This window comes from Chelon labrosus (assembly GCF_963514085.1).
Source record: "Chelon labrosus genome assembly, chromosome: 11".
Taxonomy (NCBI): domain Eukaryota; kingdom Metazoa; phylum Chordata; class Actinopteri; order Mugiliformes; family Mugilidae; genus Chelon; species Chelon labrosus.
In genome coordinates this window covers 12,812,557-12,836,732 of record NC_140344.1, presented here as the reverse complement: position 1 = coordinate 12,836,732, position 24,176 = coordinate 12,812,557, and the positions used below count along the sequence as shown (strand labels likewise).

Here is a 24,176-nt window from a genome sequence, read left to right as displayed (position 1 = left end):
GTCGGTAAGTGGCACTGGGATTTTTGTGTACGTATGCAGGGGAAAATGTAACAGTGATGCATGAAGGCCTATTCGGCTCGCTGGAAACAATGCTGGATGTGCTCCTGTGGTTCATCAGCTCAGTAGTTGGTTGTCAGCATGGTGCAGTCTCGATGCTTCAAATCAAGGTCGATGTGAATTGCAGCAGGAGCGGTAGGATAATAGGATGCTTCCAGATGGTAAAAGCAGCAGAGGGTGTATGTGGAGGGAGTCAGCTCCATCACTGCGTGCTGCATGCGCAGGGAAAACCATATATCCGATTATCTTATCGACATTTAGGCAGATGGGAATGCGGCGTTCACTTGTGGCTAGACCACAACAACCACCCCTGCAGCTGCGGCAGAAGTTAGGCGATATGGGTCTATAAAATGCCGCCACAAACACGACAAGGGCAGGGCACATGCATGCAATGCTGGGGCGCAAGACTTTAATTACCCCTATTGTTTTAATTGTCGCTTCAGCACCATGGAGAGGTCATGATCGGGTCTGGGAGCCGGGATTGTACAGAAGGATTTTACACAGATTACGCCATGATCTCGGTTACATCTGATAAACAGTGGCTGGATTTATTTTGCTGTGTAGGAGTGTAAACAAAAACCCATACCCAAAAGCCCTAAGCCCAAACAGCACGACTGTTTACAGCAGCAACAAGCTGAGATGCTTCATGTCTAGATGAGGGGGAGGGTGTTGATCATGACATGTTTAGACTGGGCGTGTAGCAAGATCAGTACATCCAGCTCCAATACATTCAGTACTAATCAGATGATAAAGCCTTTATTATTGGGCTGAGAGCAGCAATGTCACACTTCCTCTTTTAAAATCATAGCAGAGATGAGAATGGATTTGGTGGCTCACGGAGATTAATGAGGTCTTAGAAAATACTGAGTGTAATGGTCCTCCTCCACAGAAATATGAAAAGTTAATAGGATTTTATGTTGATTGAACACATTCTTGTTATGTTGTGTTTTGTCAAATCCTTTCCTGGTGTACGATGCTGCTGTGTGAGGTTGCAGCTAATTGATATTTTCATTATCAATCAATCTCCCAATTGCTTTTTGGAAATAAATGAATTGTTTGGACAGAAAATTAAATCACATCCACAATGTCAGATTAAGTATTGTGAATAGATAGTTTTGTTGCAGTAAACAATTATAAAAATAGCGTCACTGTCATCTGTTATTTACCATTTCACTGTGTTATGGCCGGCTCAAGATGACACACCAGGTTACATGCCAAAGAATTAAACATTTATTTTATATATATAAAAGGTGAACACGTAAAATCATATGGGTAAGATTAAGAAAAACAGTTGCAATGCTGATTCTGATGCTTTGGAGTGAGAGGCCTTGTTCAGAGTAAGGAGCCTCCTACATAGACCCAGCCCACAGCTTGACGAAGGCACCCTCCATCAGTCGTCAGGGAGCTGCTCTTACAGCAGAGACACAAAATAGACACAAACAAACAACCAACCTGACTGGGACTGACACGTAGAAATGGGATGTTATATGGTGCCTCCATCAAGGACAAATATCCATTCAGGGATTGTTTTCAGGTGTCAATAGAATGATGCACTACTGCATTTTCCTCAGAGGACACAGAGTCAGTTGTGGGAGAAAAATACGATGGCCTTAAAAGCCACATTTGATATATATATGTTTTTTTTTTTTTTCAGAGATGAACAATTTCACACACACACAAAAAAAAAAAAAGATTCTCATGCTGCTGGCCTGACACACTTAAAGCAGTTTTACCGCAGGTTTCCTGGTCTGTAGTACATCAAGACATAATTAGAGCAGACACAAGCCGGCAAGATGACAGACAACAAACAACATCATAGACTAAAGGACTTGGGTGGTGCATGTGGATGTAACATTGTGTAGATGTAATGGATGGCACTGTAATATTATGGCTTACAATGAACGGTTAGTTCTTAAGTGAGGGGCTATTTTTGTGTGTGTTTTGTGTGCGAGACACCGAGAGCTTCGCTGTAATATAAGAGGAGACCTCTTTCAAAATATTTGCAGTGCAGGCTGTGTTAAGTGATTTAGAGATGATGTAATAACTTGAGGTGTGAGCAAGAGAAGAAGTTGTTTTTAAAAGATTATATAGTTTGTATTTATGGAGGAGAGAGACACAACATTTAATAGTTTCTACAGTATGTTGTGATGAAATGTAATCTCTGTAATAAAACATACTACTGTGCAGTGCATTTTAATATGAGAGATTGTCCAGCAGGTGAATGATGTGCTATAATTAAAATTTCCAGACCACGTAATGCAAATTTCTCAAAGTCTTCACTGGTTAATGTTCGCAGGGTTTGAGATAGTGGACTAAAGGAGCCGGTTATGGCCCATGGAAAGAAGCCAGCAACCATATCCAAAATATTGGCTCCCAGCCCTTCATCGTGCCCCGGTCCAGGACTTACGAAACCGAGCCAAGACGAACAGCAAGGTTTGGTGAGAGAGGCGACTGAGCAACCCCCTTGTACCCCGAAGAATGATAACAATGACCAGCTGACTCCTTCTGTCACTGCAAACCACTATTACATGAGTTGTGACCCTAGTCCAGAGGAGATGGAAGACACCTGCTCTGAGTACGACAACGTGGGCTCTGACGTCGAGCAGGACTACGACGAGGTCCTGCACCTGAACAGACAGGGCATCGTGGACGTGAGGTATTACAAGCAGTACTGTCCCGAGGATGGTGGCTACATAAAGCATGCCGTAGATGACAATGTTAATGAGGCCCCCAGACCTCAACATAGCACAGAAATATGTGAGGGATCACAATCAGACAGTAAGCCGTACAAGGTGGGCCATCGCTTTAGGTCACACTGCAGCCCGATTGCCGGGGATGAAGCAGAAGGTGGAGTGAAAAAGGGCCAAGAGGACAGGTTCTTCTACAGCGATGGAGATGAGATAGAAGTGGTGCTGGATGGGGCCAAATTTATAGAGGATTTAGAGGAGACGGAGAATAGTGTTCCAAGGCAGACTAGCCTTTATCAGGGCAATGACAATGAAAGAATTCGACAGAAAGGTGATGAAAGGGAAAGAGAAGATGACACTCGAGTCACCAGAAAGCATAGTATCCCAGGAGCTGGTAGGAATTGTGAATCCTCTCACATGGGTTCAAAGGAGAGGGAGAGGCAGAGCAAAGGACGAGGAAGGAGGGGGACAGGAGAGGACAGCGAGCATATTGTTTCTGGGATCAAAGGATGCGTGACCAACAGCACCGAGCAGCGTCCAAAGACTGTGTCCAAAGACTGCAAAAAGGCAGCAGTGAGGATCAAAGCCAGGCCCGGTTCCAATAAGCAACATCCTCCTCCACCGCCTCGTCATTCCCATGCTCAGTCACCTGCCGACACCAAGAAGGCCCAGCCCCACAGAGAAACTCCTCCTGTTCCCATACCGAGTCCCTCCACTGCGAACACCCAGGAGAGCAACCCCAGAGTTATCAAACCATCCCTGGCTCCTCATCACACACCAGAACAACAGAGGGAGTCTCTAGAGGAGAGGCAGAGACGGCCAGAGCAACCCCAGCAGGTAACCAGTGCACACAGGGCACCTCTTTGTCAGGTCCCATCCCATGTGGCTTGTGATTGTGAATGCCTTAGTCACCTTTGTCATCGACAGTACATAGGACAGGCAGAATCATTTAAAACAAGACAAGTTAAAGCAGATGTTTCCGTACAGCAGGCTGAGAAGACGAGCACAGCTGTGATTCCTGAGGAAGTGCCAGAGCAGCCGAGGAGGCCCCAGTGTTCGGAGCTCGCCCCTGCAGAGGAGAGCGACACTTCCAAGGTGAGGATTTGTTTCAAGTCTTTCAAAGGTGACATTCAACAACTTTTAACTTCTTATCGTGTAGTTTTTGCTGTCTGATCTGCCTTTTGTTGTTTTAAAATTCAGACACTGATAGTTGATATGGCTTCTTATATTAGCTCCATAAATCTAACTTATTCGTTTGTTTTCAAGAAAACACAGGAAGCTGCTTCTTTCCCCAGCTTTGAGGATGGTAATTATGTCTTCGAATGTTTTTAGATTTGACAGTTTTTATAAATCTACGCGGCACGCCACAGTGTTTTGTTTGCATAGTTCCAGGTCCCTGTGAGCCAGAGGATCTCATTGATGGCATCATCTTTGCTGCTAACTACCTTGGCTGCACGCAGGTGTTGTCTGACAAAAATCCGTCCAAGTCCGTCCGCATGTCCCAGGCCCACGAAGCCGTCAGTCGTATCAAGGTGATCTGCCTTCGGGGTTAAAGCTCTTAGCATCCATTGATTTGGTTTATAAATATTTAAATTGGCCTGTGCTTTCTGATTTAATCAGTTGGTCTCAAAACACAGGAAATAATCTGAATAAAAATACAGAGCATCTGTATTCAAGTCCAGCTGATTTGATTTTGTTGATGTTCTCAATCAGGGATTTTAGCTTAACTTACATTTGTAGCTGATTTGTGTGTTTTAGGTTTAAGAAATCAAAATGAATGTGTTGCTAAGATACTTGTTCAGCACTCACTGAGTTTTACTCCCTGAGGGTACTTATTATGTGGGTTTCAATGAATTAATGGGACTTACAGATAGATATGTTTTGAGATATTCAGGTTATAGTTATGTAATGAATATTTGGATAAGGTGCAGAGATTTAATTTAAAGGCTTGAACAAAACTTGACATGAAACGTCTGTATAACTGTTACTTGAATATGTAATAGTTAACAGCTCAAAATAACAGAAAGTGTTACAGCGTGTCTGTTTATGTGTGTTATTATGCAGTTGTGCAGTACTTTAATTAATTGACCACACGGGGACGCTGTTGTATGCATTTTTCGATCACCTCCATCCTCAGTGTTTTGACAATGAGCTGGAAGTTTGCATTTGTAGATAAAAGCATCACACTGAAGTATAAAATGTCTGATTGAAATAATATTTATTTCAAAGAGCCAAGATGAAGACTCTCAAATTATGACAGAAGTGGACCTGTTTATCTCCACCAAAGCAGTCAAAGTCCTGAACGCTGACACACAGGTCAGTAACTCTTAGATAGTTGTGTGGTTATTCAGCCCTTCAGACATATTAATTCAAATATTTTGTCTTTCCTTAGGAGACTATGATGGATAGTGCCTTGAGGACTATCTCCTACATCGCAGACATCGGCAGCATTGTGGTTCTGATGGCACGGAGACGCATGTCTCAGGCCTCATCTGAGGATTTCTCTGAATCGTCCGACTCTAGCGAAGGGAAGAGTCAGTACAGGATGATCTGCTATGTCTTTGAGTCAGAGGATGTAAGTGCTCCCTACTTCACAGCACATATATATTTTTACTTTATTTTAGTTTGGTTTAGATTTTTCTTTTCTTTGGTCACTTAAACCGTTGTGATGTTTCTCACTTCCTCGCTGTTGTCAAACGGGATAGCCTTTCTGCTGAGTAGTTTTCCCCAAACGCTCCCCTTCCTCTAGGCGCAGCTGATTGCACAGTCCATTGGCCAGGCTTTTAGCGTGGCCTACAGAGAATTTCTGCGAGCCAACGGCATCAACCCGACCGACTTGAGCCAGAAACAATACAGTGACATCATCAACTCCCAGGAAATGTACCACGATGACCTTGTCCATTTCTCAAACTCGGACAACTGTAAAGAGGTGCGACTCTTTTATTTTATTTTGCTGCAGGTAAATTTCAATAGATTTCCTTTTGCGGGAATCCCCATCCCTATACCTTCTAAACCCTGGTGTGTGGAAATATAAACGGGTTTAAATGGGTTTTCTGCGTTCCAGCTGTACGTGGAGAAGCAGAAGGGGGAGATCCTCGGTGTGGTAATAGTGGAGTCTGGCTGGGGCTCCATCCTGCCCACTGTGATCTTGGCCAGTATGCTGAACAGCGGCCCTGCAGCTCGCTCTGGAAAGCTCAGTGTAGGGGACCAGATCATGTCCATCAACGACACCAGTCTGGTGGGGCTGCCGCTAGCCACCTGTCAGGGTATCATCAAGGTATGGAGCATCTTCACTTAGTGTTCATCAATACAGTTTTTAATTAGATGTGAAAATACTATATCTGAATCAGAGAATGTCTGTCTGCAAAGACTTTCTGATCGCCTGCACATGAGACTCTTAATTAGCCCAAAGTAGAGAGCTGAAACACAACACGATAAGGCAGGCAACATACTTTTGTCCATCTCAGCTAATACTTGTTTGCTGTGTGATAGGTTTCACCATAAGTTCTGGACTTTTAATGGGAATTATTGACAATAAAATGTAAAGTTGCTGTCACATGGATGTGCTTGTGGACATGTTTCAGGGTCTGAAGAATCAGGTGAAGGTAAAGCTGAGCATCGTGAGCTGTCCCCCTGTCACCACCGTGCTCATCAAGAGACCCGATCTCAAGTTCCAGCTCGGCTTCAGTGTTCAGAACGGCATTGTAAGTAGACCCTCGTAAACTTTAGGCAGAGGCTTAAAATTAAAGGTCGGCCATTTTTGAAGAGCGCCGCAGTTTTTTTTAGTTTTTTTTTTAAAGAGTGAGGGTGGTGACATTTACCGTGCATTCACACATGCAGTGTGTTTTTGGCGTCGTCCTCAGATCTGCAGCCTGATGCGGGGCGGTATAGCCGAGCGAGGCGGCGTTCGCGTTGGACACAGGATCATCGAAATAAATGGCCAGAGTGTCGTTGCCATGGCACATGAGAAGATTGTTCAAACCCTGTCAGTCTCAGTGGGTGAGGTAAGAACTCCTCTTGACACACGCTGCCAGGTTTCACTGATTACTGCACCAGACAAACACATCAGAGGTGCAGTACATAGATTAGATCGGGTTAGGTCGGTCTAGCTCTCGTCATTATGTGTAAGTCTTTATTTAAAGTCAGATAAAATGTAAATAGTGCAGCAGCAGAGAAAACCCAGCTGGTGATAAATAAGGCAATCTGTGATTTCAGAATTACATAAACAGATTAATAATGGTCTCATGTCAAAGTCCATCATAGTAACGCCCTTAAAACCTCCCCACAGTGTTTTTCATCTTGGTTCTTGTTTTCCGGTAACTTGAGGATCTGATCAGTGGATTTTATTACCTTTGAACGGAGTAACGCTTCCCGTTTGCGGTCTTATTGCTAAGCAAGGCTAAGCTAAGCTAGGCTAACCTGATTCTTGCTGTTGTTGTACATTTATCAAACATGCAGTATACTGCATGAAAGTGATATTGATGCTCTAACTCCGGCCAACAAAGAGGGAGTCAGTGCATTTACCAATATGTCAGAATATCAATTTGTAGGTTGAAGTCCAAAGAAATGAATTAGTTTTCTATAGCTGACGTTTCACTAGAAATACATTTTAATTGGCAAACTAATTACCAGGAAACAGCTGATTTTTATTTTTATTTTTTATTTTTTTGACAATGAATTTTTTTTTTTTTGCATCTCCGTTAAAGGCATAAAATCCAATTATTTGACAGCAGTGCATTAACATCTCTGTTGACTCTCCAGTGGGGTAAATTAGGCCTGGATTCAAGTGATGTGATTACAACTGTGCACCTGTAAACTGGCTCTTAAGTTGACGGTGTAATCCCCACTCTCTCATCTCTGCCCCCTTCCCCGCCAGATCAACATGAAGACGATGCCCGCTGTGATGTTCAGGCTGCTGACAGGACAGGAGACGCCTGTCTACATATAGAGACCCTGCATGGATCAGCCCACTGTAGTTCTGCATGTCTGGCCGCGCGGTGACGATAGACAGGTGGCTCAGTGGGACGAGGAGAATTTATTTTTCTATCATTTTATTTTTTGGCCTCTCGTTGCGATACTGTAAGGGACATCCGGTTCTCATTTTCAGGTTTTATCTTGAATTACATTGTCATAATGGCCTTACTATGTGAATACTCTGTCTGTAGTACTGTACGTGAGTTTCTGGTGTTGAAGAGAAGTAGCTTTATGGTCATGATTATTTTCTTATGAAGAGATAAAGTAGTACATTTATTTTTTATTTAGTCATTTTTATAATGTGTATGGAGTTTAAAATTGTACTTCTACTTTAAATACTTTGGATTACTCAAGGACTTGTTGGAAAGGCCATATTACTCCTACAGTATATGCATGTGACTATGAAGAATAACTGACCAGGGATTTGTTCGAAATCTGACATGATAATCTATTACAGTAAGTATTAAAAGACGATAATTATAATAGGCTGTACAAAGGCACTAATCTCTGAGTATTATGGCGACGCTGAAGGCCAAAGACACACCTACTTTCTCCGAGACGTACAGTATGGGTGATCGTCACCTTTACCAGAGCGTACAAGAATGTATCCACATATACATTACTGGATGAATGTAACGTTAAAACACACAAAAATACAATCTCACTGCTGAACATGTGTTTGGTTTCATTTTATTAAGACGTCACAACAAAAATAGGTGCACTTCTCCCTCTCATGTTTTCAATTGTAACTGGGTCTCAGTACCAGTCAGCAACTGTAGCATAAATATTCATCTGCAATTTCATCTCATGTTTCATTTCAAATGTACAACAAGATCGGTGTATATTTACACTGTATGGATCCCATACAAATTGTATAGTATTTACATCTACTTCAACGTGACAGTGAACTTTACAGATCTCTGCTATTTACAGCTAACTCACTTATAACACTCAAAGGCTCACATGGATAATAAAATAGGTGTGAAATTAGAAACAGTAACACATTCAACAAAAATAATATCTTCAAGTATCAAGTGGAAAAGCTCCCTGAGGGAAATCTGGACGGCTTCATAAACGTACCTGAAACACAAAAACGTCACATTGTTATCATACTGAGTTTACAGTAAACCTGGAAATAACTGCCAAGGTGTAACACTCTGGATTGTAGGGCAGTGGTGGCCATAAAAGCATTCATATTGGTTTTATTTGCCTGACGTGCCTGTTTATTGCTGCATAGGTCACACAACAAGTCGGTCAAATGAAAGTAATTAGTGTGCCATCTCTGCTTGTAAATATATGACCAGTCCATCAACAAGCAGTAAACTGATCAGGAAATACTAATGTAATGCCGTCAGCTTACCGTCAAAACTTTTGATGTCTGCGACGGTGTTATTGTCTGTACTCCATCAAGAAAAATTGTGTTCAGGTAGCCCTCCCCGTAAGAAACGTCTTCATCTTCATAGCTGTCGACACCGACGCTGAAAGCCTCTTTCATCTTCTCTGGTATCAGAAGGTGTAATATCACCACGAGAATCCCAATGATGGCGCACAGCAAACCTGGAAAATCACCTCAGTTAGTCGAAATCACCTCTCTCCTGTTGGCTTTGCAAATACATGGACATTTGAAACGAGTTTGCGGCTTCGTATCTTTACCTGTAGCCAGAGCCAACCAGAATGAATTGCTGTATTCTGTTACAAATGAGTCAGATCCTATGGAGAAAATGCACTGAGGCACATTCATGATGGTGGAGAAAGAGGCCATGGAGAAGAAAATGAACGCAGCGGTGGCCAGCACCATGTACCCGGCGTACAGAATGACTGGCATGGAGAAGAGGATATTGGCGAGCATCCAGCAGCAAAAGGCAGTCCTGTGGAACAATTAAGGGCGCAGCTGTTTTAATAAGACTGATATGACTTAAACAATACATAAAAATACTAAATTAGCTATTAATAATCACCAGAGGGTCGCAGAAGCGTATCGTCCAGAGTATCTGTACTGAAAGATGAGACCACACGTGCTGCTCGCGGTGAATTTCTCTGCAATATACAGGATGGGGTTGGGTAAACCTTTCTCCAGAGCCTCCTCATACTGTTCTTCAATAGAGTCATGCCAGCTGAACATCTCATTGTAGTCGATGGTCTCGTTGAACTGTACCACAGGTCTCCCTGAGAGAGAAAAAGAGGCATGATGTATGCAGTAGTAGTAGTAGTGACTTTTTTCCGACCAAAATTGCAGGAATGTTTTAGAGGTCCAGTCGTATCTAAGCTGTTCAAAACATTACGCTGCCCCTTCATGTCTGTGTAGTACATTAGCTCTTCACATAACAGCAGCAACAGTGACTCACCTTTTAGTGTAACGTTGATGCCATACAGTCCGACGTGCAAGCCGATGTCAGCGTCAACCACTACGTTGCTGAAAGACTTGTAGGTGGCATTTGTGGTCATTTTGGCCTCAGCCCAGTCATTAGTGAAGTTGAGCGCTGCAAGGAAAAGGACAAAAATAAAAAAGTTAGATAATAATGTCAGGAAAAGAAGAATAAAATAATCTGTGATTTATTCCACAGCGATGATAAGGATAGAAAACTCACCCACTATCACCACACCTATGAACAAGCTGATAATTATTCTGAACATCCAGAACAGCCGCTGACAGGAAGAGAAAAATCAGAATCTACATTAGTCCAGGCACTTTAAATAAAAACTGAATGTAAAGCATTACAATAAAATACTCATTTTTAGTTTGCAGTGAGTAATATGACGGTTTTCACTCACCGACTTCCCTCGTATCCCTGGCAGAATGAGAAGGAGACTGACTACTAGCACAAGGAAGACCAGAATAATGGTGAGTAAGCTGCCATTGAAGATGAAGGAAGTCCTTTGTAGAGGGTAGAATGGGTAAATGTCATCGTAGAAAGTCATCTCGGCTTCTGATCTCACGGACGCAGCTGAGGCTACAGAGAAGACAGTGTTAGTGGCGGGGTTCTCAGTTTCCTCCAGATGCAGTGATAGCCAGTATTGTTGCTTACAGCTGATAAGATACAGTGCATTACTACCACCAGGTAACATGGCACATGATGAAACACGGACACGTCTAATTTATGCATCGGCACTGCCTGATTTTACTGAAAATATATAATGTTTCCGTATAGTGCACAAAGGCTTTGTGGCAAGTTAAATGCGTTAATTTAAACTTGATGAAAAGCTTAACATCAGTTAAATTAAAAAAAAAAAATAAACAAAATCCCAAAAGACATTTCTTACCTGTACCTTAAAGGACGAGGAGTGACAAAGAAGAAGAGAAGTGAAGTCTGAATGTTGAGGAAACATACACTTCTTTTATACCTGAGGTCCCCTTTGAGTCACCGAGGAGGAGGATGTCTTCACTGGAATGCTGAGGAAAATAGGTGTGATCCTGAGGGGAAGGCCATTCCCATTTGGGAAACATAGGTCACATGCAGTTTGTGATAAGCACATGTTGGCTTTAGTATTGCAGTATTCTTCACCTGAGCCTGTTGTCCCGTACTTCTCCTGAACATCATTTCAACTTTTACAGTAAGTGAGACTCTAACTATTCCCACTTCTTTTAGAAAATACTCTTAAGAAAACATGGCGTTGACTTTGGATGTCTTCTGTTTGCAAACATGACCAAAAGGAGCAACTCGCAATTAAACCAACCAAGTACATAACATGTAAATATAATATAAATCTAATAGCAAATGTTAGTTACCTTCACTTTGTCTTCACTTCTTAAAAGTCCTTCAGTCTTCTTGGTCGGAGACCGACTGAGCTGAGGAGCATCTCTCGCATCAATGGATTTGCGTAAATGGGTCTGGAGTGTGTGCGCAGTGGCCGGCGTGGTGCTCATTGCCAGCGAAGGTAAGCAGACAACAGCTGTACTTCATTTTGAGAGTCACTTAAATATGTTAGTGTTTAAAAATGCAAGTAAGAAACGCTGTCGAAACGTGTATTGGACAGATTCCCTCTGTGAAACAACCTGGGAGATTCCTCGCTTTGACGGCTGGTACAACAGTTTGGGATATCCCAGACGCGGAGCTGTCGGTAAGTGGCAGAGCTGGGGCGAGGTGTGCAGCAGCAGTAGCAGTAGCAGCAGCAGTAGCTCAGCCAGCCAGCCAGCAACACACCTGGTCACTGTGCTTATGCTCGTGCAGGTACCAATCTCATGCGCCTCGTGCCCGCGCACTACTCGGACGGAGTGTACCAGCCTGTCGAAGAGCCGCTGCCAAACCCCCGCAAACTGAGCAGGCTGCTGGCCGAAGGGCCCTCCGGTCTGCCCTCCACGCGCAACCAGACCGTGCTCTCTCTGTTCTTCGGTAAATAAAAATACGTTTTGTTCCACTAACATTTAGCCTTCTACAAAATGAACAGAGAAATAATAGGATACAAAGTAAAGACAGATCTGCCATCGTGCCAACATGGCGAAATCATTTTGTTTCCAGTAAATATAATCAGTGGTGAAAATACTTTGGCATCCTTATTAACAGTTTGGTTAAGTTCAAAAGTATTTTTATATTTACTGAAACCAAAATATACCAAGATATCAACTCTTTATTGGATGAGTCCAACATCAGAGATCAAATTATTAATATATATACATATTTAATAGGTAATGCTTTTTGAAGATATTAATTAAGCTGTATTTTGTCAGGTTATCATGTTGTTTTTGAAATTTCGGACTCAAGAACTCCTGGTTGTCCTCCTGAGTTCATGCACATCCCAGTCCCAGAAGGTGACCCTGTCTTCGACCCCAATGCCACCGGGAAAGTCCTGCTGCCCTTCCAGAGAGGACCGTGGGACAAAGAGTCCGGACAGAGTCCCAGTAACCCACGAACACAGGTGCTGATTATTGATTCTTGTGAATGTGAAGTCAGTGTGGCATCCCGAGTCCCACTGGAGCCTCTAGTACAAGCAGTGAATGTGAACTTTGCCAGACACTATTTCCTTCTCTGTTATGAAGCAATTTAAGAAAAGCTGTAAAACACTTTCCAGGTCAACATGGTGACTGCGTGGATAGATGGCAGCTCCATATATGGCCCATCGGCTTCCTGGTCTGACTCTTTGAGAAACTTCTCTGGAGGGTTCTTGGCTGCAGGCTCTGAGTGGAACATGCCAAATCAGGGTGGAAGCAAGTTCATGTGGAGCGCCGCTGATCCCTCTACTGGAGACCACGGACCCGAAGGCCTTTACGGTGAGGAAATTTACACTCTAAGCTTCAGTTCTGAATGACAGCAAACACTATTCACACATTTCATTACCCAGTTAAGTCTAACTCATCAGGGGCTAATTGTTTTTAGAATAAAAAAAGCACTGAATTGTGTCAATAAAGGGATCAGTTCACTTAAAAACCCAAAAGTTTATTTTTCTTAAAGGAGCAGCGTGTGGGGTATTGTGGCCTCTAGTGGTGAGGTTGCAGATTGCTAGCTGTCTGCCCGTCGTCACGCACCGACCTCACGCTCCACCTTCTTGCCCACTTAATTTGAATTAGTAGAATCAAGAAATGCCAAGATGGTGACAGCCACCTGGACTAAAAACTGCTCCTCAGGAAGGTGTCTCTGTGGAAAAGGACCAGCTCTCTATGTACATACGATGATATGATAGTTACGGGTGATTAACTCCCAATGCAAACATAATGATGACTATATTCAATTTAATATATTCCCATAAACCCTACACACCAATACTTTAAATACACCGCGGGGCATCCACCCAGATAGATGTGAACATGTTGCTTGGAACTCAATCGATACCGCAAACTTCGGAAAACAAACAACAACAAAAAAAATCTTGCAAATACTATTTCAAGGTCAAGCCTTGATCGCAGCTGCAGTCTGTGAGACTGAGTCAAGACAGGCCGAGCTTGACGGTGGTTATGACTCTTTTAATTATTGTGTAAAAAGTCTGTCACGCTCACCACAGTAAATCCCCTTCTCTATAGCAGAGAAGATGCCACACAGGTGTCATGAAGCCCTTGTTTTGTTGCTTGTTTTGTTAAAAGTGTGTAGTTATTATCTGGGGCGGAGGCGGAGGATCTTCCCCTGTTGTCACCGTTGTGTTGTCACGCCCTTTAAAAACAAAACAGCCTAATTATCTTTCTATTTGGGGTCAGAGAAATGTATCAGCCAACGCGGATTCTGATACATAAAGAGGGAGAGGTGCAGAGGTCAAATGTCCTGTTTTTGTGTGTTTATTCACATGATGAATTAGCAGAGTTTCTAATAACCTGTGCCATCTCCTGTGTCTAGTTATGGGAAATGCCTGGGCCAATGAGAACATGTTCACGGCAGCAGAGGGGATTATCTGGTTTCGCTACCACAATTATGTCGCCTCCAAACTGCAGGAAGAACACCCAGGGTGGTCAGACGAGGAGCTGTTTCAAAACGCAAGGAAGACCGTTGTGGCCACATTTCAGGTAGAAGGAAAAGTCTCAATGTAATCCTCTCGATGCACAGATGATGATTTAATTTGCACTTTGGAAAGAAGGAGGTTGCATCAACGGTCGTTAAAGTCGAATGCGTCATCTCTAACTTGTTTGATTAGTCCTGTTTCCTGCACAAGCTGCACGTATATTAATATCTTTTAACTTCTATGGAACATAATAGTAAAACTATTCACAAATTATTAATACCTTAAGTAAATCTAAAACTACAATCTTGTGGAATGATCATGAATGAGGAAAAGATTGGATTATCACATAATCACTGATGTTGTGTTTGATTAAGACAATTATAATTTAGGTGCAAATAAAAAAGTCTGTTTGTTTTGGTTTTTTTCCACAGAATATCGCTCTCTACGAATGGCTGCCCGGGTTCCTCAAAGACAAAAAGCTTCCTCCTTATTCAGGTAAGAATCAGGCTGAGTGTCTGCTGGTGGAGGGGAACAGGTAATGCACTGGCAACCACAAGCTGTGGCGTTTGACAAATATGCGCTCCGTCAGCAAAGCGTCACCCTGAGTCTCCTTCTTCTGCTGAATAAGCACCCACGGCTGAAGAAAGTTTAAGGACAATGATCAGATGATCCCATCACCGCAGTTACTTCTCACTTTCTGTGCTGATCTTTCTGCCACACTTTGACCTCGTTGGATAAGGCAGTGGGTTTGCGTGCACACTTTTTGACATATTTTGATTTATCTGTGCACAGGTTACCAGAAGTTTGTTGATCCAGGGATCTCGCCTGAGTTTCTCGTTGCTGCCATACGTTTCAGCGTCACTATGGCCCCATCTGGTGTCTACATGAGGTAGTTTTATCTCTGTTCCCTGGCTATGCTGTGAATAACAAAAACCCAGTATTTAAACTCAGCGCTGTGCACCGGCTTTCTTATTTTCCCCACAGAAACAGAACTTGCCATTTTCGGAGGATCATCAACGCAGATGGAAGCACTTCTCCAGCACTGCGTCTTTGTAACAGCTTTTGGAAGCGTGAGGTATATTATGATTATACTGCTGCATTTTATCAGTAAGAGTACTTGACAGGTGTGTGCATTTGAACACTTCCTCATATCCGTCCTCCAACACGGAAATTTGCTTTCAGGCTGCCCCCTTCACCCCAGCTTATTTACATCGATCAGCCACAACATTATGACAGGAGAAGTAAATAACATTGACTGTCTTGTGTCAATTCAATGTTCTGCTGGGAAACTTTAGGACCTGGCATTCATGTGGATGTTACCTAGGCATGTACCACCCACCTAGACCAGACCAGGCACCCCCACCCCACAGCAATGACACTCCTTGATGGCAGCATCCAGCCCCAGCAGGATGCAGCCTGACACAGGCACACACAAATTTGTTGCTATTTAACAAATTCTCAGCCAAGAAATGTTTCATTTTATAGTTGATGCATATTAACTTGCAAAAAAACGTGTAGATGAGCCTAGATATTAAACAATTTTTTATTTTTCAGTCACCAAATATGAAGACAGGCCAGGATGTAGATGACCTCCTCATGGGGATGGCCTCCCAGATTGCAGAGAGAGAAGACCATATTGTTGCAGAGGACCTGAGAGGTTGTTAATCTTTTCTTGTTTGCTGGCTCAGTGCATCATCCATTAACACTTTACTGCATATAGATGAATACTCTGATCTGATTTATGCTTTGACAGACTACATGTACGGATTCCTGAGGTTCAGCCGGACAGATCTGGTGGCATCGACCGTCCAGAGAGGACGAGACTTTGGTCTGCGAAGTTACACCGAAGTCAGAGAAGCTCTGGATCTGCCTCCTATAAAGACATTTGAAGATATAAACCCTGAGCTCAACGGAACAAAGGTAAAAGTCTCAGTCTCCCACACACACGACAAAGAATAATCGAAAAAAAAGTTTAAGAGAAATCCTGTCAATTAAACTTTGCCTTGTGCTACAACAGTTGCTCCGCGATGTTGCAGAGCTGTATAACGGAGACGTCTCTAAACTGGAGCTCTTCCCTGGAGGGCTGCTGGAGTCCATGGATGGTCCAGGTCCAGTTTTCTCGGCTATAATTCTTGACCAGTTTGAGCGCATCAGAAACGGAGACCGCTTCTGGTTTGAGAACAAACAGAATGGGTAATCTCTCAGCATAATGTAGAAATAGATCAGACACAGCCTCTCCTGTCCTACGCGTCAGTTATGTCACCACGCCGTGCGTCTGTTTCCAGTTTGTTCACAGATGAGGAGATCCAGGCGATCCGCAACACGACGTATCATGACATCCTTGTTGCTGTCACAAGTGCTGAAGACGCTGATGTACAAAACAATGTGTTCACTTGGAGAGATGGTAAAAATATTAAATGTGTTTTTTTGTTTTTTTTTTACAGAACATGCTTTGAAATAAAAACTCTCTCTGTTGTCCTCAGGTGACCCCTGTCCTCAGCCCACACAGCTGACTGCATCAATGCTCCCTCCCTGCACTAATGTTACAAAACTTGATTACTTTGATGGGAGCGAAGCCGGCTTTGGGATATCTGTTGCTGTCCTGTTCCTCTTTCCTGTTGGTCAGTATCCCACTAACTCTCTCTTCTGTTGCACTCTAATAATATTTATATCTCTCATTAGCAGTTTTCTTGTGAAACATTTGGCTTTATCTTCACAGTGAGTCTTCTCGTGGCCTGTATGGTGGCGTATCTTCGCAAGTACAGGTACAGGAAGTTTCAGAAAAAGAGGAAAGCTGGTGATAGAACAGAGGAGCCAGCGGCAGGAATCACTGGTATGAAACTGGCGGGATTAAAAAGAAAACCATCCACAAACTTTGTTTGCATTGCCATAAAGTCAGAATATGAATCAGCCTTATTTTACAGCTTATATAAGTGGCAACATGGGTTAAATATTTGTAGTCGTGTCAGGCAATGGTTGACTAGTTATCATAAAAACTGAAAAGCTGGACACAATTATGAGTAGAGAAGCCAAAATAATTTTGCTCTTTCATCTTTATTGCTTTATAGTCGGCATCACCTTTATCCATTCTGGTTTTGCTCTCTAGCGTACGAGTGGCAGGGACACAAAAAACAGCTGCACCCCGTCAGCATGGAGGTCGACGAGAGGCAGCTGCAGGTCAGATCTGGATCCACTCACCGCTGCATCAGTCTGACTAATCAGGGCCAACTAGACGTCCTTCTCTCCAACGACCGCCAACAGAAAGCTCTGCTGCTCAAAGTACCCAAAGAGTATGACCTGGTGAGTAGCCGGTGATGGAAATTTGCACCTTCAGCGTTTTGATCCAGAAACTGAACACATCTTATGCAAGAACGTGGAGACATGTGCTGTGTTCACTATTAGGACTGTCTGCAGTAAGTGCACGTCCCACTTTCTCACTTGCACTGTAAAGCTGCTTCATCTTTTATTTCTCACTTCATCCAGTCGCCGATGCAAGCAGTACCTAATCACCATCACTTTTATCTCTCTCTGTTTGCACATTCAGGTGCTGTTTTTTGATGATGAGAGCAAGCGTACGGAATTTGTCAGGCATCTGTGCCCAGAGGGGACAGGCATCGGGCTGCAGATCAGAGTGAAGCAGATGAGAGAGAAGGAGCTGCTGAGGGAGGCTTTAACTGGAGAGCAGAGGGCTCAGATTGTGGAAACTTTCATTCGACACGCTTTCTCTAAGGTATAGTCAGCCTCTGGATGTTTACCTCCTCCTCTGCTCCGTTACAGCTGTTGCAGCTTCATGCTCAGCCACAAAATGCCGTCAGTTCTTGTTTGAGGTCAAATTAGGTCCGACCTCAGACCAGAAGAACTAATTGTTGGTCTTGATGGTAACGTCACCCGCGATGGTATCCTCAGATGACGTTGGTGATATTAGTAATGACACTACGCTGACATATAATGACACTGTCCCTCACTGTCCCTCTGGGGCACAGGTCTTGGAAATAGAGAAGCGTGACGCTGGGGATATGAGTGGCATTTCCCGCAAGAAAGCCAGAGAAGTTCTCCAGTGCGAGCTGACGGCGTCAGAATTTGCCGACGCGCTCGGTCTCAAGCGTGACTCCTTGTTTGTGGACTCCATGTTCACACTGGCAGATAAAGATGGAAATGGTTACCTCTCCTTTCAAGAGTTTCTTGACGTTATGGTCATCTTCATGAAAGGTAAAATATCAGGCATTGTTTCTCTACATTGTCTAAAAATGATAAGATGATTATTAGATTATTTCAGATTTATATTATTTTGTGAGCAGAGCATTTTCAGAATTTGTGTTACATTTAAAGAAGCATCTAGACCCTGATGTGAAACTTTCTGTTGAAACTTATAAATTAAACCAACTTTATTTTGGTAGATTAGACCCTCTATAGTAACTGTGCAGCTGCAAATGAAAATAAATTCACAGAAGACATCGTAAGAACAGTTAAATAAATAAATGAATGAATGAATGAATGAAGATGAAGGAAGATGTGTATATATGTATTCAGGGTCTCCAGAGGAGAAGTCCAAACTGATGTTCTCCATGAACGACATTGGAGGAACTGGCTTCTTGTCAAAAGAAGAATTTGCCAGGATGCTCAGGTTTTAGCAGCGCTTCTTTCTTGACTCTGCAAAGTTTTCAGTGTGAGTTTGTTGGGTCGTCTTCACCCTTTTGATGAATTGCAGGTCTCTCATTGAAATCTCCAACGGTGCTCTGTCAAAGGACCAGGCAGAGGACGGCATCAAGGCCATGATGCAGGCCGCTGGCTTTGATGACAAGGAGAGAATCTCTTGGGAGGACTTTCACTTCCTCTTGCGGGATCATGAGAAGGAGCTGCAGTTTGCTCAGCTCAATGTCAAAGGTAGAAGAAAGCTTTGTCTAAGAAGATCTTTTTTTGGTATCGTCATTTCTCCGACCTTGTGTGATGTATTAGTGTCCCTGCTGTGTGCGCAGGCATGGAGAAACAGGGCAAGAAGCAGATGAGTCGAGACCAGAGGGTGTCCTTCATCTGTCCAGCAAACAGGTACGAAAACAGGACACATGAACTGTGACCATTCCTTCAGTACGTAAATGTTTCTTAGCACTAAAGACTAAAAGAATAACGTTTAATCCGTGACTGTTGGTTCTCTGCTCGTGACCTTGTTCAACTTTGTTTGCAGCATCGACCAGACTGATGGATCGGAAATACGCAGACGAAGAAGGTACGCCTATTTTTTTAAATGTCATGCTCTCTGAAGGTAAAATTAAGAATATTAAGACAACAACTTAAAAGCAAAAGAAAAGGGAAACGTTCAAGGAATAAGGAATAAGGAAAAATATTGCAATAACAATAAATACATGGTGTTACGTACAATAAATAAATTATAAAAATACAGAAAAAAATAGTAAATTATACACCAACATTGTATGTTGTTTTCATGTATTTGAATATATATACGAATAACTAAAATATATACAGAAAGTGTGTGAATGCACCTTCTTATTTGTTTTTCTTTATTTTTTATTTACTTTCTTACCTTTGTCTATTAACCTTTATAGTTTCACATTTATTATTATTTCATATTATATATTAATGCCATTTTAATGACATTTTATTAACTGTTCCAATGTTAAAACACACTGCGTCAGAGTGCGTTTATTTTTTTCCATTTGTAGTAATCTACAGCAATCTGTTCATTTTGGTTTGCAGGACATGAATGTGGTCTAATACAAATGAACATTCGCTTAAGAAAATCTCATGAATTTGAATATTTTCAGGTTGATCCCCTCCACTCCAAATGTCTATGTGAAGCCTAAGCGCGAGCAGTACATAAGGAATCCAGTGCAGCAGAAAGTCCAGCAGTTCAAACGCTTTGTTGAGAATTATCGGCGTCACATTGTGGTCTTCATAGTCGTATATGGCATCACAGCCGGCGTGGCTCTCGAGAGATGTTACCGTGAGTGGAAATCATTCTTGTTCAATAACCGCTGACATTGTGTGTTTTTTATTTTTTTTTTTTATTTCTTCTGATCTGATTAAAATACTGTGTTCAGACTATGGTTTGGAGGCTGAAGCTACTGGATTCCCTGAGACATCGATAGTGGGCGTCATCGTGTCCCGTGGCTCGGCGGCTGCCGTCTCCTTTCTGTTTCCCTACATGCTTCTCACCGTGTGTCGCAACCTCATCACTCTGCTTCGAGAAACCTTCCTCAACCGATACATCCCCTTCGATGCTGCCATTGACTTCCACCGCTTCATGGCCATGACCGCCATCGTTCTCACAGGTCGGCATGGAGTATTTCAGGGATGATACTGGATGCCTTTTTATGTTTCATTCATGTGTGAAGCTCACTGTTGTTTTGTGTCCTCACTGCAGTTGCTCATAGTTTGGGCCATGTGGTCAACGTCTACATCTTCTGCATCAGTGACCTCCACATCTTATCTTGTCTGTTCCCCAAAGTCTTACATAATAATGGGTAATAATTGAAATTCCAGCGGAGATTTGCAGATAATCCAGAGGTATTTGAACAGATTTAAATGTAATTTTCTTCTTAGGTCCGAGCTTCCCCTCAAGTGGTACTGGTGGTTCTTTCAATCTGTTCCAGGTAAATTATGAGAAGGATTTTAGACCTTTGTCAGTGCGTGAGCTGCTTCTGGTAATTTGCTATAATCGAGTTGTTTGTACTGTCTTTTCCTTCTCTAGGACTGACCGGTGTCTTGCTTCTCCTTGTCTTTGCGTTCATGTATGTTTTTGCCTGGAACTATTTCCGTCGCATCAGTTTCCGTGCATTTTGGATCACGCATTACCTCTACGTTGTCGTCTACATTCTCGTAAGTACTTTTACTTTGACTTTAAAGTATTCCAATGCTGAGGCACTTTTCTAGTGGTGTGATGAAAGCTTTGTTTTCATCCAACAGACAGTTGTTCATGGCAGTTTTGCTCTGCTCCAAGCGCCTCGTTTCTACATCTACCTAATCCCCCCAGCGCTTCTCTTCCTGCTGGACAAACTGATCAGTCTGAGCAGGAAGAAAGTGGAGATTCCTGTTATCAGAGCTGAGCTGCTGCCTTCAGGTGACAGTTGTGGAGGACTAAATGTGGAGTTTTTAAAAACTGTATTGTGTTTCTCCCTAATTTTTGTCTTTGTCTTCGTCAAATTCACGTAACTCGTGTGAACTGGAGTTCATCTTTTTCTCGGTTACCTGTAGGTGTGACACATCTGGAATTTAAGCGACCCCAGGGGTTTGTGTACCGCTCAGGCCAGTGGGTTCGTATAGCATGCCTGATGTTGGGTACAGATGAGTACCACCCATTCACACTGACATCAGCACCTCACGAAGAGAACCTGAGCCTGCACATCCGAGCTGTGGGCCCCTGGACGAGCCAGCTCCGAGAGCTCTACACTGACGAAAACCTGCTAGAGCAAGAAGCCTATCCAAAGGCAGGCCATTAGGTTATTTATGTAAAAAGTTTCCACGCTTGGTATTTTCATGCAACTGATAGTCATATTTCATGTCCTGTCCAGCTGTACTTGGATGGCCCGTTCGGTGAGGGCCATCAGGACTGGATCAACTTTGAGGTGTCTGTTCTGGTGGGAGGAGGAATCGGAGTCACCCCGTTCGCTTCGATCCTGAAAGACCTGGTGTTCAAGTCCTCCATCAAGTCCAAGATCCTCTGCAAAAAAGTACGTCTAAAAAGTCAACAGCCTACAGGATGGTTTGTCTTGAAGTCCTCTTGCTAATCGTCACGTGTCGTTTGAAGGTGTATTTCATCTGGGTGACACGAACACAACGTCAGTTTGAGTGGGTGTCAGACATCATCAGGGAGGTGGAGGAGATGGACACCGAGGAGCTGGTCTCAGTCCACACTTACATCACCCAGGTGGCCGAAAAGTTCGACCTGCGCACCACCATGCTGGTGAGATCTGCATCCACCTTTTTACATAAAGTCAATCACTCATTTATATCACTTATATTAACAGTAATACAAGGGAAAACCTAACATTTTTGAAAATTTGGATTTCTTGCTGGGAGTTGTAAAACGATATACAAATCCATCCTGGTTATTAAATCTCCCTGTAGTCTGCCTATCAGCATCTCTAAACTTCACAAATAAACACTATATCTCATTAGTTTAAAGTTACAATGCAGGACTTTTACATATCAATGAAGATCTATTACGATTAAGGAAAAGTTACAGATGCAACACGAGTTCTATGAATTTCAGCAAAAGTTTCAGCTAATTCTAATAAGGAAAACCATTAATTAATTCCACACTGTTTTCTTGTGTGGGCAGTACGTGTGTGAGCGCCACTTTCAAAAGGTGTGCAACCGCAGTCTCTTCACTGGCCTACGGTCCGTCACTCACTTTGGCCGTCCACCCTTCGTGTCCTTCTTCAACTCACTGCAGGAAGTGCACCCTGAGGTTTGTTCTTCATCCTTCATTATCTACCTATTATGTACGCCAGCCTGGACAACATGAATGAATTCTTGTTTAACATTTAAATTCATTCTTTTTCAGGTGGGTAAAATAGGTGTATTCAGCTGTGGACCACCTGGACTGACCAAGAACGTGGAGAAAGCTTGCCAACAGATGAACAAGAGGGATCAGGCCCATTTCATGCATCACTATGAGAACTTCTAAATTGTCCTGAGCTCCGGGGCGACATGGTTACACAAAGAACAACAAGCCACTTTTAATGAGTAATATTTTTCAACGCGCAATCATAGAGCCGCTTTAGTAGGTTTTTATTTTATACTAATTGCATTGAAACATTAAAGTGGAAGATGTTTGCTTCCCCCTGATTAAATGAGTTGTCTTCTTTGCACATAAACGTCATTGTTACATTCATTCCAATAAATAATGGGAATTCACATTTAACACCTTCAAGGTTTGGTTCACAAGAGTTCTCTCATAGTTAGTGTCTATACACAAATTTTAAACCACAGGTCTATGTAGAATGTCAAAATACCCCATGTCTAAGTTTTAAATGTATGATTAATCCTTAATAAATGTTTCAGAGAGAAAGGAGAGTAATATTTTTTTAAGTTTTACAACATTAATTTTTTTTGACGAGAAAAACATTAAAAACACGTAAAACACGTCTTGTTTTACATGAGACACAAAAATATAAAAGTCTTGAATGAATGAACATATGAATGATTTTGATCGCTCCTATGATGTTTTACTTTTTCACTGTTGTTTGATGTTTTACTATTTTATTGATGTTTTACTATTTTATTTTTTTTGCTCCTTAAAATGTCTGTACTTGCACGTTAAGCTGCTCCCTTGTGCCTTAAATTGCCCCACGGGGACAAATAAAGTTTTCTGAATCTGAATCTGTTATGAGATTGTCCCGTGCCCTTTCAAAGACCAGCAGGTGTCTGTCTGTCGTGTCTGGCCTCTTCACAGTTTCAAGATTCCCTAAAACCAACATTTTCCTTGATTTGACCCACACTGCTAGATGTTTGTGAAGATTCTCAGTCATCCAGGTATATCCAAAAAAGGTTCAAAACAAGCAACTGGACTTGTAGAGTTTTTTTTTGAGAAGATGTTTCACCACTCATCCGAGTAGCTTCTTTTAGGTTTAAATAGGAACTCCTACTGAAACTTGCTTGTTGTATTAACAACCAGAAACCTGTGCAGCTAGTTTCCATTAACGGTTGGGTACTTACCTGTTGTTGAGGGGGGGACTGTTTTTGTCCCTGTCCTCTTTCCCTATAAATAGTGCTCTAACGACCCTTGTCCGTTAGAGGCTCCAATGTCAAAGTGTGGATGAGGTTGAAACTTTTTGGGGACAGAAGTTAAAACTGTATTGTAAATAGATGGCAGATTAAACCTCAGTCCACCTCCCCTGTTCAGAGAAGGTTTTTCCAGTCTGACATAGTTGATTTCCTTTACTAATCTTTCAAACCATCCCTCTTCTCTGGCTAAGATTTGGACGTTGTTATCTTCAAAAGAGTGTCCTTTGTCCTTCAGGTGTGGGTGGACTGCTGAAACGTTTCCTGATGAGCTGGCTCTCCTGTGTTGGTACATGTGTTTATGGATGGGGTCTTTGCTTTTCCCTAATGTATATGTCTGTTCACTCCTCACTT

At 42.5% G+C, this 24,176-nt stretch overlaps 3 protein-coding genes across 4 annotated transcripts; 2 read left to right on the top strand and 1 right to left on the bottom strand.

Moving 5' to 3' along the window:
* Positions 1 to 2,384: 2,384 nt before the first annotated feature.
* On the top strand, positions 2,385 to 7,692 carry apba2a (amyloid beta (A4) precursor protein-binding, family A, member 2a; the record flags this gene model as incomplete). Of its 2 annotated transcripts, none has more annotated exons than XM_084554460.1 (11): positions 2,385 to 3,581; positions 3,735 to 3,839; positions 4,011 to 4,050; positions 4,131 to 4,276; positions 4,974 to 5,060; positions 5,137 to 5,319; positions 5,494 to 5,673; positions 5,809 to 6,021; positions 6,329 to 6,448; positions 6,608 to 6,748; positions 7,621 to 7,692. In XM_084554460.1, 11 exons carry the CDS (start codon positions 2,385 to 2,387, stop codon positions 7,690 to 7,692), a joined length of 2,484 nt encoding a protein of 827 aa, XP_084410586.1. The 2 variants fall into 2 exon arrangements, with proteins under 2 accessions (XP_084410586.1, XP_084410585.1); XM_084554459.1 differs by having other exon boundaries at positions 3,732 to 3,839.
* Positions 7,693 to 8,072: 380 nt separating this feature from the next.
* duox2 (dual oxidase 2) lies at positions 8,073 to 11,100 on the bottom strand. The gene is made up of 7 exons (XM_084554701.1): positions 11,048 to 11,100; positions 10,491 to 10,669; positions 10,307 to 10,364; positions 10,064 to 10,198; positions 9,677 to 9,884; positions 9,372 to 9,586; positions 8,073 to 9,275 (listed from the first exon to the last, which is right to left on the bottom strand). The coding sequence occupies exons 2-7, from the start codon at positions 10,635 to 10,637 to the stop codon at positions 9,070 to 9,072; spliced, it is 969 nt and encodes a 322-aa protein (XP_084410827.1). The 5' UTR covers positions 10,638 to 10,669; positions 11,048 to 11,100; the 3' UTR covers positions 8,073 to 9,069.
* A 427-nt stretch (positions 11,101 to 11,527) lies between these two features.
* Positions 11,528 to 23,379, top strand: duox (dual oxidase; the record flags this gene model as incomplete). Its single annotated transcript, XM_084555809.1, has 33 exons — positions 11,528 to 11,594; positions 11,694 to 11,777; positions 11,888 to 12,049; positions 12,385 to 12,572; positions 12,726 to 12,924; positions 13,979 to 14,145; positions 14,513 to 14,576; positions 14,874 to 14,970; positions 15,066 to 15,156; positions 15,636 to 15,738; positions 15,835 to 16,007; positions 16,099 to 16,274; positions 16,367 to 16,485; positions 16,565 to 16,702; positions 16,801 to 16,914; positions 17,188 to 17,381; positions 17,626 to 17,811; positions 18,065 to 18,290; positions 18,612 to 18,705; positions 18,790 to 18,965; positions 19,058 to 19,127; positions 19,264 to 19,305; positions 19,862 to 20,040; positions 20,138 to 20,368; positions 20,461 to 20,560; positions 20,640 to 20,689; positions 20,788 to 20,915; positions 21,003 to 21,156; positions 21,291 to 21,523; positions 21,608 to 21,766; positions 21,844 to 21,999; positions 22,378 to 22,506; positions 22,603 to 23,379. The coding sequence occupies 33 exons, from the start codon at positions 11,528 to 11,530 to the stop codon at positions 22,723 to 22,725; spliced, it is 4,572 nt and encodes a 1,523-aa protein (XP_084411935.1). The 3' UTR covers positions 22,726 to 23,379.
* Positions 23,380 to 24,176: the final 797 nt, after the last annotated feature.

Coding starts and splice junctions, on each gene's coding strand:
- duox2 (XM_084554701.1), bottom strand. CDS start 10,637: ATGACTTTCTACGATGACATTTACCCATTCTACCCTCTACAAAGGACT. Junction 9,885..10,063: donor CATCAACGTTACACTAAAAG/GTGAGTCACTGT, acceptor TTTCTCTCTCAG/GGAGACCTGTGGTACAGTTC. Junction 9,587..9,676: donor TACGCTTCTGCGACCCTCTG/GTGATTATTAAT, acceptor ATTGTTCCACAG/GACTGCCTTTTGCTGCTGGA.